Here is an 18,621-nt window from a genome sequence, read left to right on the forward strand (position 1 = left end):
TCTATAAGTATCTGATAGTTTGTTTTCATTTAATAGCACTTAATCAGATTTTTTTTTTTTGTTATTGTTGGGGGAATACCTTGGGCTGAATGACTTGAGAATATTTCATTAATTTTCAATGTGTATTAGTTTTAAAGTAAATTTGCATTATATATTTCTCTCTATATATATTGCATTATATATTCTATATATAGAATATATATTCTATATATATATTTCTATGTTGCATTATATTTATATATTGCATTATATATTTCTAGCACAGATTTGCGTTCCAATTATCTTCTCAATACTACAATTGCTGGTGTGGAAGAAGCAGATCTTGTCCTTTTGATTGGTACAAACCCACGTTTTGAGGCACCACTGTTTAATGCTAGAATTCGAAAGAGGTTAGTAATTAAACATATAGTTTTTTTTTTTAATCATATAAAGAAATTTTTTGTTTTACAGAAGAAATATGGCATTGTTCTGCGTCTTAGTAGAGTTAATGGCAATCGTACACCAAAATTTATTGGTGAATAATTTCTAATAGCCCCTTCCATCTGTTTATTTTGTTAGCTTTTTATTCTGAAGTAATCCAAAACTGATCAAAGAATTGCTTGAATACACTTCCCACAAAATGCCATTTGCTTTGGCAGACGTGCTTTGTTATTTGGATACATTTGCTCTGCTATTCTGTGTGTGATGCAGTTTTTCAAATAAGTTGAGAGTGAGCTGGAGACATACCCCTTCAGTGTGGACTACGCAAGAATATCAGTGTGAACTCAATACTTCAATATGGACACCCTGAGAACTAGGGCATTCCCTGATACAATCAAGAAATTGGGTATTGACACAGTATGTGGGTGTATTCCAAAAAAGTATGTGGGAAATTGGAATTAAGAGATGATGAAAGTTTTCCCACAAATTCTTGGAATCTCTTTAAACCCATAGTTTTTATTCAGATTTCACCAATTTCCTACCTGGATTCACTCATTGCATTCAGTGTCTTGATTCTCTGAGTTTACCCCATTTTTCTTTTGGCTTTCTTTTTGGAAGGATTTTGTTGGTGCCATCAGTTGGTCTGACTCACATGACCAGGTCCTATGGCATCCTCATAATGGTTATCTTTAAGTCCTTGGCAGCCGCTGTGTCAGTCCATCTCATTGAGGGAAGGACTCCAGGCCAATTATTTTGCAGATTGCTTCTCTGTCTTTTTTTATTCTTACCTTAATGGCTTATGATAACATACCCTGGCTTATAATGGTTTATAGCCACACAATTTGTTATCTAAACTGCACACTTGAGAGTGAAAGGAGATTTATTCAAGATACTAGATGTAAACTAGCACTGCCCCAGATAAGGATGAGTAAAAAAATATTGCTACTATGGGTTCCAGCTCATATTATTGCACAGATTTATTGCACAGAAAACGTGTTGAAACATGTCTCTGGTATGTGGGTGCCTGCAGAGAAGCCCATTCAGGAATATATTTGTTTTAGTGCCACCGGGCTAGGGGAAGGACTGCAAAAGTGAGAAGGGATAGCAGATCAAAAACTGGCTTTTAATTGGGCCAGTTAAATTCAAGACAAATGTCAGTCAGCTCAGAAGCCTGTGTTGACTGTTTCTGCTGCTCCAAAGATGTAATCTTGAGAGTTTTTCTTTAAGGACACAGGATGACCATGGGCGTTTATGAAGAAGTGTTTGTGTTTTTTTGGCTTCTCCAGATTTATTATATTACTATAAATTAATCTTGTTATTTATTGTAAATTATTTAATTACAAACTGCCAGCGATACTTTGGGGCAAGGAGGTGAAGTTTGCATAGACACATTTTAAAAATCACAAGTTGGAAAATGAAGACTAGCGCAGGTTCCTGTTGTAAGTCATGGAGTCTTCTGAGCTGGGCCCCACACGAGGTAGCGTGCCTGCCTGGTTGCCGTAAACCAGGCTGTCAAGCTGGTGGCCCGAGATGCTCTCCGGACAGCCGTGATCTCAGCAGCCAGGTGTGAACCAAGAGGGAGGAGGAGGAAAGCAATGAAGAAGTGTTAGGAAAATCGAAAGCTGCATTGGAGGGAGAAAGACCAGGAAAGTTGCACTGAAGAAATTTTTCCCTCCTAACAGTAATACCTCCTCATTCTTGGACAGTAGTAAGGACTGTCCTATGAGAATTTTATTGGGAAGCCTTATCCCATCCACAGCTCTGATCTTGTCCTTTTAGACTGTTTTGATGTTGTTCTCCAAAGTCAAAGAACATCTAAAAAGGTCATTTTATAATAACTACATGTGACTATGTTAAAAATTATAGCCACAATTGGAGTCTCTTAAAGTTGCTAAAACTGCCTTTTTGGAATGGTTTAAATCGAATTGCAGAAAATTTGGGGGGCAAGACTTAGAGAGAAATGTTGCCTTCAGAAATGGAGGAAAAGATGAGAAATAATAGTAGCTTCACACTTTTAATGAAGGTTCTGTGATTTTATAGCTCTACTTTTTAAGTTACTCTGATTTATCACTGTCTTTGGAAGAGATGGATTCATAACTCCCTCGTATTTGTAGAATAAATATGATATACTTTATTTTTAGGAGCTTCATTTGAATGGCATTATTAGATAATTAAGAGATATTGACTTGCCTGCTGTATAAATATTGCAAGATAAAAACAATCAATTACCAAAAATTAAAGTCCTCATTCATAGTTTGACTTGCAGTTAGCATTTCCATAGCAGATTAATTCACTAACTTACCTAGGCTTGTGTTTTTGCAACACATTATTCCAACTCTGTGTTGAAAATCCACAATGAATTTGGTCAGTTAGTTGTTATCTTGAAAGATACCCAGTAACAAATCTATAAAGACAGCTCTTTTATGAATGTTTTGTGCTTTTAACATTTTTAATAGGAAATAAATGTAGCATTTAGTATTGATGAAACCCATAACTGTGCTAAGGTTGTTGCTTTTATTTCAGTTGGCTTCATAATGACCTCAAAGTGGCCCTTATAGGCAGTCCTGTGGATCTGACATACAGCTATGACCACCTGGGAGACTCCCCTCAAGTTCTTCAAGATATTGCTTCAGACAGACATCCATTCAGTCAGGTGCTTTCAAGTTAAATGTATCTACTCTTGTTGGTTGTTAGATAGTATTTTTAATCTGCATATTTTTATAATAACCATACTGATAAATGATTATTGCTAAAAATGATAGCAATACAAAAATATATGGAGGAGGTAAACTTTTACCCCAGATCCCACTGCCCCCAAACAAACCTTTTTAATTATCTCTCTTGGTCCACATGTAGAGCACGATGGATGAAGAGATAAGCAAAGAAACAGAAAAGCTCACACTGTACCTACTGTCTTTATGAGGGCTGAATTTTACTTGACATTAGCCGAGAAGGAAATTGAGCTAAAAGTGAAAAAACAACTTCAAACTTCAAATCTCTTGCAAAAACTATTCCTAAAAGAAGTTTTTCCGTGGTGTTTTCATGATCAAGTTGTGTTTACATATGCACTTTGTTGCTTCCTGGAAGTTTATTGTTTGTAGATTTATACTTATTTTTCAAGAAGGCTGTATATGCCCTCTATTTCTTGAGATCTTACTTGCTTTAAAATGTTTGTTTTAATTCTGAAGAGACAGTGGCAGGATATAAAATATTAGTCAGCTCTTTCCTCTAAACTTAGCAGATTTCAGTTACTGTGGAAAAGCATACAGTGAGATCACACCACCCCATCCTGACTGTTTGCTTCTTTATTGTTGAAATCTAATAACTTTACATTTGGTGCTAGTTTGTTTTATTGTGTTTTTATGGGCCGTTCAGTACAAAATTGAAGGTTATCTCGGTATTAAACCTTTGGTTCTTGTTCTGTTTTAGTGGGGGTGGCTGTTTCAGAAAGGGAGCATGTCTGTTTCTCACCTTATAAGAATATCCAGGACGAGCTGCCTCCTTTGCTGTTTCAGCATCTTAGCCTGCACTTGCTTTTGTGCGTGCGTGCATGCGTGCGTGCGTGCGCACCTCCTGAGAGTTCCAGGGAGTAGCTTCAGTTAGAGCTTACAGCTTACATTGTAGGCACGAGGTCCAAAAGGACCAAGGTGCCCAGCTCAACCCTTTTGTTTCTGTTTTGCATAGAAAGTGAACACCATGATTAAGAGACTGAAAGTATAAGGTTTTCAGTGAAGAATCTTCCCTTCGTTCTGGTTTCCATCTGTCCCCAAAGGACTTAGTATTCTTTGGAGTATTTTTCTTCTATTAGAGATTTAAATATACTTTTTGTTCAATTAGTTTGGTTCTCTGCATTAATATCTCTATCTGATATCAGTCTATGTGTCATTTCTAATCATTTTTCCTTTATTGTTCTTTCTAAAGTGTATCTTCATTTTCTTTGAGGCTCTTAGAGACCTTTGCTGCATTCTTCTCATTCCCTTGTGAAATTTCTATTATAACAGATGTCTTCCTTTATAAAGATCCTTCCGTTCTTTCTCCCTTTGCTTTTATTTTGTAGTTATCAAGGCATAATTCATCAGACGGATTCTCTTGTGTTGAGATTCGTGTTTGGTGTTGGGGGCAGCTGTTTACAGAGAGGATAGCTCGTCTGTGCGTTCCCCTCCAGGTTTTCTTGCCCGCTGCTGGGTTTTGAGATGCTCTCTCCCTCACTTTTGGACATTCAGGAAAGTGCTACAGTTAGGAGTACAACCCGTAAGGTTGAAAGCATCCCGCGTTGTGATGAAGTGATCATTGCTTCCCCTGTATCCTCCTCTGTTTGGAGGGTGGCAGGCAGATAGATGAGCGTAAACATGCTACTGCAGTGTACTACACCCCCCCCCCCATTAGCACCATCTGTAAGGACATTCCTTAGTTTCTCTGGGACCTGTGTAGTTTATTCCTACCAAAGAATATTTGACTAGTATTTCCTTTTCCCTTTTAATTATTAAAATCATATTGGATCCGATACCATGTGTGACCATTTGTTGACTAACAGATCAAAAATGTATTCATGTTAGACTTAAAATTGGAGGTATACTATAAATACAAATTTCTTTAGGCTTATTTTACTTATAATTTAAAATCACACACGCCCCTTTTTTTTTTAATTCACATAGGTACTCAAGGAAGCTAAAAAACCAATGGTAGTGTTAGGCAGTTCTGCACTTCAAAGAAATGATGGAGCAGCAATTCTTGCAGCTGTTTCCAGCATGGCACAAAAAATGCGGACAAACAGTGGTGTTGCTGGTGATTGGAAAGTTATGAATATTCTTCACAGGTTTGTTGAGTAATTTATTTTTTAACTGAAATTCAGGTCATCTTGTGTAATTTAGTACATGAAAAAACACCATTGCCTTTTAATTCCATTCTTCCACAACTTGTTGACATTCCCTCCTAGTATCTGCTCTCACTCTACTGTTGCTTTTGGATTTATAAGTTATATCACCCCAATTGCAGTTGTGAAACACCTATTTTGCTCTTTGTGTGAGAACTCAAGATAATAAATAGCATTAGAACTATCTGAAATAGCGGTGAGTGTTAAAAAAAATGAAAACTTAGAATACCGTTTATCATAGTAGTGTACCAGGTGGCATAAAGGGCTTGGGAACAGTCATAAACGAACGTTACCGGTGCTTTCTAGTCTGGAAAGGCGCCCTAGTGGTGCTGTCAGCTGAGGGTTAGAATGGTACCCCACGTGCACTGTTCACACCCCCAGCCACGCCCAAAAAAACCCCGGAAACCTTGGAGGTACAGTGTCAAAAGAGACTCTACTCGATGGCAGTAGGTTTGGGGTTGGTATCTAATGTATATGCTTCATACTTCTTGAATTTTTAACAGTCCTCTTGACAAATAATCCACCTACCATTCCATAGTGCAATCATATCAAGAATTGTACTCTCATTACCACAATCAATTTTAGAACATTTTCTTCTTTTTTTTAATGGTTAAATGGAATACAGTATGAACAGAAGTGGGAAGAATAGACGTCCTTGCCTTGTTCCTGACTTCAGGAGGAAGGTGTTAGTCTTTAGTAAGGATTAGCTCAGGGGGATTTGAGAGACCCTACTTCAGGCTCAAATACAGTGGTTCTCAACCTGTGGGTCATGACCCCTTTGCAGATTGAACAACCCTGTCACAGGGGTTGCCCAGTTCATAACAATAGCAAAATTACAGTTATGAATTAGCAACGAAAATAATTTTAATGTTGGGGCGTCACAACATGAGGAACTGTTAGAGGGTCGCGGCACTAGGAAGGTTGAGAACCACTGATCTAATGAAATGATCTTGTGGGTTTGGTTTTTTTATATCCTTTATTTTATTATTGTGGCATATCACATCGATTTTTCAGATATTAAACCAGCCCCACAGTCCTGGGATAATTAGAACTTGGTTAGCATATAATTGTTGACTTTATTATAAGGAATACTTAATAAAAAGCAATCATTTTCCCCTTCTATCTCCATTTGCTAATCTCCCTATCTTTTGTTTATTTATTATTGTCAGTGTCCTTACTTATGGGGAAAGTGATTTATCCTGTCAGTGGATGCTAGAAAAGATAGCTTTGAAAGCTGTCTCATTATCTTCCCTTTATTAAGCCATACGTCTGTTGGTCGCATATCAGGACAATATGTTGTTGGGGAAAGTGAAAAAAATCTTTGTGTTAAAGTCAAACAAACCACAGCAGGAGTGATTCAGCCTAGTCACTCCTTTCTACTAGGTGTCCTTGAGAGACCTAGAGAGTTTTAAAGAGCAGCAGCATCTAGTAGGGATGAGGAGTTGCCTTGACCTGCTTTCCTACCTTAAATAGGGAAACGACCACCTAGGTTTGAGCACAGTCAGCTCTTAGAATGATGATGACTTACTAAAAAGTTAATACTTACCAGACAAGACAAAAAGACTTTTAAATATAGTCCAAAATATAGCTATCCTGTTTCCTTAAAATACTGTTTTCTGCTAATAAAATTATAGTTATAGAAAAATATGTCAGAGCATAGACCACTGTGCTAATTGTGCCTTTTTTTGAATTATTTTTATTTATATTTCTCCCTTTGGACTTTTAAAATCAGATTTTTTTTGGTAATAAATATTGTGCTTTTTGTTGGACTAAGTTGAGAGCGTTTTCTTAATGGTAATTGCAGTTGGCTGAAAGTTTGCAGAGTTATTCCATTAACCATGTGACGAGATGATAGTCTCTTAAGTTCATTCTCCAAACAATGACAGATCGTTGCCAGAATGCTCCGTACAAGTGGAGATGGCTGGTGAGACTTTGTGTCACATGCTTTGCATATGTTATCATTCCTTGGAGAAGGACCTTGGGCTGGGTAAAGTAGAGGGTTGACAATAAGGACGAAAACTCTGAATGAGGTGGAATGACAGGTGGCCCAAACATGGCAGTTACTGTGAGGACGGTGTTGGACTGGCTGTGTTTCTTTCTGTTGTGCACAGAGTTGCTGTAGTTCAGCACCGAACAATTTCTTATTTTGACATCCATAAGTACAGGTCTTTGAGAACATTGAATGCAAACAAGTGAGGTAGCATTCTAAGAATTACATGTATTTTTAATATACTGAAAGCCCTGTGACTACTAAAATCCCTAATTGTTGTATAGGATTGCAAGTCAAGTAGCTGCTTTGGACCTTGGCTATAAACCTGGAGTGGAAGCAATTCGAAAGAACCCTCCCAAAGTACTCTTTCTCCTAGGAGCAGACGGTGGTTGTATTACTCGACAGGATTTGCCAAAAGATTGTTTCATTATTTACCAAGGTGAGTACCGTCTGTAATACCAGAAGCAGAAAAAGACAGTGCACCATGTATTGGACACGGTTTGCAATATACCTCTGCACTCCAAACTCATTGTCACCAAGTGACTTCCAGCTCATGGATAGCAACACTTACAGGGCAGAGTCGACCTGCCCCATGGGTTTCCAAGGCTGTAGGTCTTGATGGAAGCAGACACCCTCAACTCTTCCCCATGCAGTGTATGTAAAGGGCTGAATATTTTTCATTTGATCGTCACCAAAAATAAATATATAAATTTTAAACCAAATTCTAGGTTTTATGAGCCACCAGGTTGCAGTAAAGCATCGTTGAAGCACATTATTTCCTTGAGGCTTCCTCACCCCCAACTCCCTTGACCCCAGTGCCGCTTCTCAATTCAGACTAGACTGGAACATGTACACAGGTGTAGAGAGATGGGAACTCAAAACACACAGAATCCAGCAACAGGAGTGGGAACAGTGATACCAGAAAGGTAGGGGGGAGCAGAAGGGGAAAGGGAGAACCAATCGCAATGATCAACACATAACCATACACCCCTCTACAGGGGCAAGAACAACAGAAAACATGGGGGAAGGGAGACAGCAGTCAGTGTGAGAGAGAAAATAATAACAATGTGCCATCTATCGGGGTTATGAGGGTGGAGGGGCAGGTAGGCGGGGGTGGGGTGAGTGGAGAGCTCAATAGAAAGTAAATGTCTAGAAAAGAACGAGGGCAACATATGGACAAATATGCCTGATTCAGTTGATGTATGGACTGTGATAAGAGTTGTATGAGCCCTCAATAAAATGATTTTTTAATTAGGGTTTATTAGTTTATATAGTTGATAATTACTATTAAGAGCTATTACTTGATGTTATTTAATAGCAGAATTAAAAGCAGTGTAAGTACCCAGTAAAAGTTAATTTTACAGACAATAAAAATCAACTTTTTATGTTGCCTTTTCATTTTATTGGGGCTCATACAATTCTTATCACAATCCATACATCCATCAATTGAGTAAAGCACCCTTATACATTCGTTGCCCTCGTCATTCTCAAAATTCGCCTTCCACTTGGGTTCCAGGAATCAGCTCAATTTCCTTTTCTTTTCCCCTCCCTTATGTTGCCTTTTAATGTTTCATGTTGAACACTTAGAGTTAGTACAGTCAGGAGCACATTTACCTAACATAATCATTTTATCAGGGCTGTTAAAGCTTTTATAACATTCTATACATCAGTTGTATCAAGCATATTTTTACATATGTCGCCATCATTATTTTCTAAACATTTACTTTTTATTTGGGCCCTTGATGTCAGCTCCTCTTTTTTCCCTCCCTCCCCCCTCCTACCCCCATGACCCCTTGATAAATTATTATAAATTATTATTATTTTCATATCTGCTGTCTCCCTTCACCCATGTTTCTGTTGTTCGTCCCCTGGGGGTGGAGAGGTTATGTGTCAGTCATTGTGATAGATCCTCTTTCCTCCCCCTTCCCCCCAACCTTCTCCCTACCCTCCTGGTATGCTACTCCCATTTCTGGACCTTAGGGGTTAATCTGACCTGGATTCCGTATGTTGTGAGCTCTTATCTGTACCAGTGCACATGTGCCGGTCTAACCAGAACTGAGGTCATGGTGCACATGTGCCAGTCTAACCAGAACTGAAAGGCAGGACTGGGGTCATGATAGTGGGGGGTGAGGAAGGCTTAAAGAACCTTAATAGTTTCATCTGCACTGTACTGTGTCCTGGTTGACTCCTTCCTTCCTTCCTTGTGACCCTGTAGTGAGGGGGCATCCTGTTGTCCACAGGCAGGTTTTGGGTCTCTGCTCTACCCACCATCGTTCTCAATTATAAACTATTTTTCGTTGTTTTGGGTCTTCTGCTACCTGTTACCTGACTCCATCGACATTGTTAATAGTTTTATTGGCATATAATTCACACACCGTACAATTCAATAGTTCAAGCATATCAAGAAGAGTTGTACAATCATCACCACAATCACTTTTTAAACATTTTCTTTGTGCTTATACTCATTATTAGCTCCACTATTCATCACGAAAAATTTTAAAACCACTTGAGTCCTAGAAGAAAATTAGATTATTTCTGAGTGAGGAAATTCAGAATTTAAGAAAGCAAAATCCAACTTAATAATTTCGAAGAGAAAAAGTCAGAGATAAGTAAGACTATTTTAACTTTGTCTCTTTAGCATGTCAGTTTTTGAACAACAAAAAATGTGGAAACCATCGAACTCTAAACGTTTCAGCCTGCACCACTTTTGTTATGTACACATAACATTTAATAAGTTACATTTAATCATAATACATCTTCCTTTGCCTTTTTGTTTGACATTTTTAAAAGAAAAAGGTATTATGTAACTTACTACTTTATTTCACATACACAAAAATTCATAATAGTTGTTTTATTGCCATGACACATAAAATGCATTTATACAATATTTTGTATCTTTAGTTTGGTAAGGTTGCCCCAAAATGCATAAACAAATCCTGCTTGCTAATGCTTTTCAGAGAAAATGTCTGGTAACAGTTTTGATGTGTGTACTTGAGACCTTTGACATGCGTACACAAATGAGATCAAACTTTATACCCCGGTGCCTCAAAAAGTCCAAGGAACAATTGAATGAAAAGATCATGGAATTTCCCCCAGGACTATTTTCAGCCACCTTATAAATTGTTCTTTAACTTAATCTCTCTTGACTGGACTCTCGTTCTTAAAGTTTTCTGTTTCTTTTTTTTTAACTTATAGTAGTTCTATTAAATTAATAGGTGACAGTCTTTTAGAATACTGTTTCTTTCTTTTTCTGCCTCTGCCCTTTTCCGTTTTTTATTGTCTTAGTCATCTTTTACCCTGTGCATTCTTCCACCATCCCAGTCATCAGACTCCACTAGCTGGTACATCTTGAGGATTTCTACTTTGGAAACATCAAGAAAAATTGTATGCTTAATTGTTCATTAGCCACATCTTTACAGCATCGTGTAGTTGCATAAAGTAGTTAAAGGAAAGATATATACCATCTCTTTAACAGTATTTCTCTTTGGGAAAGGAGCTGAATTAGGGCTGGTATGGGTTTTAATTTTTACTCCAAATACTTCAGTACGATGTTGTACCTTTTTAAATTCCCTGGGTAATTTTTAAAAGTGGATTTAAAAAGTGTCATGCTGTCTTTATTGTAAAATCGCTTACCCATTATTTAAAATGTACTTTGCCATTTTCCATTTCTCAAAGGCCATCACGGTGATGTGGGAGCTCCTATGGCTGATGTTATTCTCCCCGGAGCTGCTTACACGGAGAAGTCTGCCACTTACGTCAACACCGAGGGCAGAGCTCAGCAGACTAACATAGCTGTGATGCCACCTGGCTTGGCGAGAGAAGACTGGAAGATTATAAGAGCCCTCTCTGAGGTATTGCTTCTGAGGCACTGCTTATTAGTGCTACCAGAGTTTTTGATACGTTAGTTTTTAAAATAATTTTTAAAGTTAAGGTGCCAGTCTGAAATGTAAGAAGTGATTTAAATTATCTCGACATGAAACTACTTTCAGAAAATAGCTGATTTGGCTTTTGCTTTAAAAGTTCCTTTTGTGCCCTGAGATAATTTTTAGATCTTAAGCCAGAAATATCCCCTATCTTAAAACTGAATAATTGTTAGGTTAATTAGTAATGGCTTAACTAGTTTAAAATGTGTGCCTTAAGCATTGCATTCTTTAAATAAGTACCTACATACAATCAGGTTGAAAACAGCAAATTGAAAGGTTAGCTAGAAACCTTAGCGAGAGAGTCCACGCTGAGGAGAGGACCAGCCCCAGAAGAGAGAGTGGGAACGGTCACACACAGTAAGGAATATACCCAGCGCCACTAAACTGCTGTGTGCTCGCCGTGTCGATGATGCATAACAAAATAAAGGTTCGTGGGAATAGTAGACGTTCCTTTTAAGCTCCTTTTGGTATCAAAACAAGCGTCATGAGATTACTGTCATCTGTAGACTCTGTATGTCACTTGAAATTTGTAAGTATTCAAGTTTTATGTCATTTTGGGGTACTCCATATATTGCAGATTGCTGGTATCACTCTTCCATATGATACTCTGGATCAAGTGAGGAACAGACTGGAAGAAGTCTCTCCTAATCTTGTTCGATACGATGATGTTGAAGGAGCCAACTACTTTCAGCAATCAAATGAGCTCTCAAAGGTAGTAAGCACTTCTCTGTGTACACTTTGCATAATGATGTATCCATTAGTGGAATAACACTAGTTTTTACCATTGTCATTGATCACTAATTTCTTCTTCTTTTTTTTAAATGTGTGTGTGGCAGCTTGTGAATCAGCAGCTGCTTGCTGATCCACTTATCCCACCTCAGCTAACAATAAAAGACTTCTACATGACAGGTATGTAGCTGTGGTCCTCACCAGTTCTCTTATCTAAGTAACTCATTAATGAATATTCCTAACTCTGTCACTATGACTACAAACCATGGAAGGTGGAAAGAAATACCCACCCCCCCCCCCGGTTGGCCTACAAGGCGTTGGGTGGTGAAATGGAGAGTCACTGAAGACCCAGGGGAGCAGAGTGCCACTCTTGCACACAGGCAGATGGCACAAGTTGGAATCCGCTCATAGCAACGACGAGTTTAGCATTCTCATCCCAACCACAGGGGGAATGGGGAGCTGATAGCATTGAGGGCTGCTAACCCCACTCGAGGGGTCGGACAACAGAACTGTATGCGAGTGGGTATATTGGATGTGTACGATAAGGCAAAAAATAAATAAGGGTTTCTGGGGAGTATGCTGAGGAGGGAGGGGATAAAAGGGAGCAGGTATCAGGGAGTTCAAGAAGGAAGAAAATACACTGAAGCTAATTGTGGTAACAATTCTACAACACTGTGCTTGAACTATGGAGTGTTACGATATCTGTAAGAGCTCCCAATAAAACGATTAATAAATTATAATCATGATTGGTAGTGTTTGATACTTTTAGACTTTTAGTATTTTGTTTAGAAACTAGTCGATAGAAATATAAGCAAAATTTGATAATGCATTATTAACAGCTTTTAAATATGAAATATTTACTATTAAATGGAAAAGCACTATTTGGTTATTTAACGTTTTATTGAGGGCTCACACAACTCTTATCACAATCCATACATACATCAATTGTATAAAGCGCATCTGTACATTCTTTGCCCTCATCATTCTCAAAACATTTGCTCTCCACTTAAGCCCTTGGCATCAGGTCCTCTTTTTTTTAATCTCCTCCCTCCCTGCTGCTCCATCCCTCATGAGCCCTTGATAATTTATGTTATTATTTTGTCATATCTTTCCCTGTCCGACATCTCCCTTCACCCCCTTGGAAAAGTACTATTTGTTTAGTGATTTTAGAGAGTTTTTCTAAGTTGTAACACCTGTGAAGGACTTTCTGAGAATTGCAGATGAGACAGCGGTGAGCTGTACAGTGTTAGGGGTATTTTTAAGGAATGTACATTCAATGGAGCTTCGTTCCTGCATTTAGCCAAGTGGGAGCTTATTTTCTGAATTTGTTAGTCAACCTTATGAAATGTACATATAAGTACCTAAACCCTAATTGTGTATGTGTGCACACATGCACACCCCCATGAACATGCGCGTCGTTAAAATTTTGCTGGCTTTTAAATGTTTTATTATACAAAATGCTAATGTTCTTCATTTTGTTACAGATTCTATCAGCAGAGCCTCGCAGACGATGGCCAAGTGTGTCAAAGCTGTAACGGAGGGTGCCCAGGCTGTAGAGGAGCCATCCATATGTTGAAACAGCCACCAGGGACCCAGATTTCTAGCCAATGGACAGTGACGTTGGAGTGATCCCTTAGAGGTTAACCTCTTTAATAAAAATCTGAATGATGTAATAAGTAAGGTTACACCATGAAAATAGTGCATTTAGTAAGGAACTTTAAGGTTTCAACGACATTCATGTATTATGTGTTAACACTGTTAAGCAGTTAATAAAAATGCACACAGACGTTCTTTTGTGTAAGAGCAATGACAATCTTTGTGACAGATACAAAGAAAGTCCTTAAAATAGGAGTATTTCGTTACCTGCATGTTTCACTTTATAAAATGGATGCACTGGAAGAGCTCTCATTAGGACCTACTTCTTATATTAAAGAAAATATTTTAGCATTCTGTCAAGCTCAATAAAAAGAAAAAATATGTAATTAGACATGAGCACTTCAAAAAACGAATGGAAAATTCCATTTATCTTTTAATTCCATGAACTTTTCTAATTTCCTTCGTATATGTATGTTGGCTAACCATAGTTCTTACTAACAACAGCTAATGACTAGCTTTGTCTGGGTGCTCCACTGGGGTGGGGCAGTGGCTGGTGGGTCGGGCTGCTCACCACAGGGCCAGCAGTTAGAAACCCGTGGTTGCGCCAAGGGAGAAAGGTAAGACTTCTGCTCCTGTAATGATTTAAAGTCTCACAAACCCACACAGGCAGTCTACTCGGGCCTGTGGGTCACGGCCAGTGCTCTGGGTGGGAGACACTGGGCGCAGGTGGGTTATCTCATTGCACAAATAGAAACGAGCGCACTGGAGTTACTAAAGAGCAACTCCTATCTGTGGTCCAAGGCCACGTATTTTAAATAGTTAGACTCAAGCCTGCTTTGACTCCGTATTTTTCCTAACTGCTACAAGTAATTTTCTCCCATTAATAATGATTCTGTAGTTAGTTACTTCTAAGAGTTAATATAAAGAAACTTGATAACAGATTTTTCTGTTTGCTCAATCTGTTTATAAACCTCAGTCCTTCAAGGGATTGAGGGAAACTGCTACAATTTAGCAAAACCTTGGAATGGGACAGACATAAAGATATGATTTATATCATTGTTTTCTTATATTCATTGGCACCACCTGTCATGTTAAGTCAGCTAAATTATTCTAGTAATCGAAGACAAATTACCTGCTCTCATAATTTTCTATTTTCAGAACAAAAAGGAAGTAAAGGAGAAAATCTTAAAGCTAGATTAAATATTTTTCAAATAATCTCGTGCTTTCATAATCCTTATAACTATCTTCTTGTAAAGACAGCCCAACTCTAGGACTTCATTGTCCTGATGTAACACTTCTTTTTAGAAAAGTGCTCTATCACCAATGCTTTCATTTGAAGACTCTTGTGAAATTGGAGTGCGTGTTAAGTGCGCACATGTAATATGCATCGGGAGCTTCTCCGAAAGAGACTGCGTGGTTTGCAAACATAGGATGTCATGGACATTGTTTGTGTAAAAATAACAATACTTGTTTAGAACATTGTATTTTATCCTCTCTAGTGCTGTCAGGGAGCCCTGTTGGCACAATGGTTAAAGTGCTCAACTGCAACCAACAGAAAAGCAGTTCAAAACCACCATCCTCTGCGGGAGGAAAGACCTGGCAGTCTACTCACACACAGATCTCAGCCGCGGAGACGTGGGGAGCGCTCTCGGGTCAGAGGAGGGCTGCGATGAGTGGGATGTGACCAGTCATGTGCACTCCCAGGTCTTCTGTATTTTACACAGATGTGTGTGTACTTCCTAGGATTGTTGGTGAAGGAATATGAATGATGTAGTGTCATATCTATAGACTAAGCAAGTTCAGAATCCTGTCCATCCCAAGGCAGCAGATATTGAAAAACATTCGCGACAGCACTTGGGGTGGTGGGGGCCGTGAGGTATTAAACTGGCTGGGAGGAGGACTTTAAAGTGTCAACTTTGAGTGCTAGGTGGTAGGTGTGCCCTATCTTTCTCTCTCACTCTTGAGGACCTCCTGTTGGGATCTCCATCACAGCAGCGTGTAATGTCGGAAAGGCACCAGCTATTTCCATTCTCAGTCTACTAGTGGCTGGGGTTCACATGGTCTATTCGCCCTTTGCTGGTACGTTATCTCTAATGGCTTTTTAGCAATAGTAAGCAATGGAGTAAGTAGTGCTCAGTAAAATCTGTTGGAGTCTATGTAAACATGGAAATCTGCCTCAAGGGCACCTGTTATGTAATGCTATATAGTAAGGCCAGTATAAGCATAAACATAAAAGATGCCCACTAGTAAAAAGACTTTATGAAGAAAGAATAACTTGGTTGTGTTAGTCCAGGTTGACTAGAGAAATTCATAGACACTCATCTTTGTACAAGAAAAGAGTTTTATATAAAAGAGTACTTGTATATTAAGAAAACATCCCAACTCAGTCCAGATCAAGTACATAAGTCCAATATTAGCCCACATATCCAATACCAGTCTATAAATTCCTCTTCAGACACACAACCATGCAATGACGCCGGATGCAGAAAGATCCCAGACCAGTGGGTGGAAAGTCTTGTGGATCCAGTGGCAGTGGAGGCATCTCAGCGTTGGCGTGGGTCTCCCTGTGGCTCCTCCAGCTCCAGGGCTCTGGCTCCATCAGCTTAGCTCCATGTGGCTTGTCAACAGGTATGTCTCACAGGGAGAGTGTGTGTCCTGTCTCCTGGTGCCAGAAGTCAGAAATTCCCAGAATCCTTAGGAAAAAGCCATGCCCACAGAGGCCTCGTTGGCTATGACCTGACTGACAGGCTAGACTTCACCCGTTCACTCAAGTTGACAGATGATGTAACTGCCACACGAGTTGATAAAATCACCGAAGTCAGCAATGAGAACGCTAGCTATGGATGAAGAAGGCAATATCTGGAAATCACTTACTGAGGGCTTTATAATTGTGTGCCTTCACAATTTTAAATCCTTTATGAGTAATCTTTATAAAATGTCAGATAACGTGTGGAACTAAGGGGAAGAACGTCTGGACATTCGTAGTATTTGCACTATTCATGCTACCTGAGAAAATAGTTTGGACAGTTGCCAAAGCAATGTCTAATAGACACAAGAGCAAAAATCTTAGAACCTGTACTCCATATGGAAATGCCCTCAGCATTTTGTTGGGTATCTTATAATGAATTTGTTAATAAAATAGTATTCCTTTTCTTATCAATAACTAGTTTAACATCTATGTTTACATTATGACGACTCATTTGCTGAAACACTTCATGCCAGGACAGACAGATCTTGCTTGTGAGATCCAGCCTGACATCTGGCTGGTTCCTAAAGGGTGATTGTGTAATTGAGGGAAAAAGAGACAGACAAAAGTTTGGGGGTACTCGACCTCTGCCATGACTTCAGGAACCAGGTCCGCACAGAAAGAGATTGTATTCTTAGCAGCATCTTATATACGCGTGGGGCCTGTAGCCCAACCCTAGTGCTGGGGCGCTTGAAAAGGGGCGTGACTACCCCGAGCAGGGAGAGCAATCCCACAAGTGCTGCTGGAGTTACAGCTGCCGGCCAGATGGCAACCAGCCATGAGCTCAGGTAGCACTACGGGGAAGGGTTGGGAGCTGTGTTAGTGGTGAGAATGTGATGGGGACGCACATCTAAGGCACGAGTTGTGAAGGCCTTCCTCCACGCGGCAGCCTGGCCTGCCAGCCTTCTGTAAAGAATTTGTCTGCATCCACTCTTCCCTTTCCTCCGTTTCTCTCATTACTCAACTTTCAAAAAGTTACTGTCTAAGATGGTTTTTCATCTGTAAAAGTGAAAATTACGGGGTTGTCATGAGAATTGAATGAGCCTATAAACTCCCAATCCTAATTCCTGATGCATAGTAGATGCTTACTGCATAAAATGATGAGGACCAACACCACTACAAGAAATGCACATTCAAGATGGTGCTTCAGTTCCAGAAGCTTCCAGCTAAAGCTCGCTGTGAGTGTTCGATCTCAAAGTTACATACTCGCATTCAGGGGAAACTAAGTTCCACGTAGTATGAAGGGAAGACGTGTCAGAACACCAGCTTCCTTCCCCCCCTACCCCCCCACCCCCCGCTCTCAAATATTTTTGAGTCCTCTTCAATTTTACTTAGAAGTTTAGGAAGGATTTTTCATTAAAAATGACTGGGTTGAAACCGAAAAGTAAAAATTGCCTCAGAAGGCTTTCTACAGGTATTCTTCAGTGAGAAAATGGTGAGGCAAATATAGACCCATTTTGTGTAAACACAAAAAATTAAAAGGGGGCTTCAAGAATGTTGTAGGAGAGAAAAAATGTTATGGGGAAATTCTATATATATTTATTGGGGGCTCTTACAGCTCTTATCACAATCCATACATCCATCTATTGTGTCAAGCACCTTTGTACATATGTTGCCATCATTTTCGAAACATTTTCTTTCTACTTGGTATCAGCTCATTTCCCCCTCCCCCACCCCCTCCCTCATGAACCCTTGATAATTAAATTGTAAATTATTTTTTTCATGTCTTACACTGACTGCTGTCTACCTTCTCCCACTTTTCTGTTGTCCATCCCCCTGGGAGGGATTATATGTCAATCAGAAATTCCATATTTTGATTCTATTTTTTCAGTAATAATGTCAGGCTCCTTCATATATGTTAAAAGAAAATGGTTTTTGATGGAGCAAGGAAAGGGAGACTTGTTTTGGGGTCAAAATGAAAGGCCCTCATCCTTTTCCCTTATTACTAATATGATTGAAAGTAACTGGTTTAAAGGTCAGAAGAGAGTCAGATTGCTCTTAAGTTTTGTAATAAAAATTTGGAGCTGAGTTTTTAAGGGCTGTCCTAATGCTTTTGTATTTTTTTTTCATTCTTAAATGTACTTCATCTGCTAAGGCTCAGAGGTATTAAATTACTGTTCCAAGGTCAATCTGACCAAAATGCTAATACAGATTTGTGAAAGTAAATTTATTACATAGAACTTCAGACAGGATTCTTATCTATAGTAGTAAAATGTACTGCCTCGGTTGGCTTCTAACCCTTAGAAAATATTACCAAATCACTTTCAGAAGAGGAAAATTATATATATGGGATTCTTGTCTCTAAATTGGATTCAAGCAGGAAAAGTTCATGAAAAAATACCAT

General features: G+C 39.0%; 1 protein-coding gene across 1 annotated transcript in view; it reads left to right on the top strand.

Annotated features, from left to right (window-relative positions):
* NDUFS1 (NADH:ubiquinone oxidoreductase core subunit S1) overlaps positions 1–13,725 on the top strand; it is a 32,658-nt gene extending 18,933 nt beyond the window's left edge. Inside the window, exons 12-19 of the mRNA XM_075529032.1 lie at positions 261–389; positions 2,944–3,073; positions 5,076–5,236; positions 7,568–7,722; positions 10,959–11,134; positions 11,784–11,918; positions 12,043–12,115; positions 13,420–13,725. Coding sequence (XP_075385147.1) covers positions 261–389; positions 2,944–3,073; positions 5,076–5,236; positions 7,568–7,722; positions 10,959–11,134; positions 11,784–11,918; positions 12,043–12,115; positions 13,420–13,511 — 1,051 coding nt within the window. The 3' untranslated portion in view covers positions 13,512–13,725. The remainder of the gene's footprint in view (positions 1–260; positions 390–2,943; positions 3,074–5,075; positions 5,237–7,567; positions 7,723–10,958; positions 11,135–11,783; positions 11,919–12,042; positions 12,116–13,419) is intronic.
* The last annotated feature ends 4,896 nt before the right edge of the window (positions 13,726–18,621 follow it).

This window comes from Tenrec ecaudatus, chromosome 13 (genome assembly GCF_050624435.1).
Source record: "Tenrec ecaudatus isolate mTenEca1 chromosome 13, mTenEca1.hap1, whole genome shotgun sequence".
Taxonomy (NCBI): domain Eukaryota; kingdom Metazoa; phylum Chordata; class Mammalia; order Afrosoricida; family Tenrecidae; genus Tenrec; species Tenrec ecaudatus.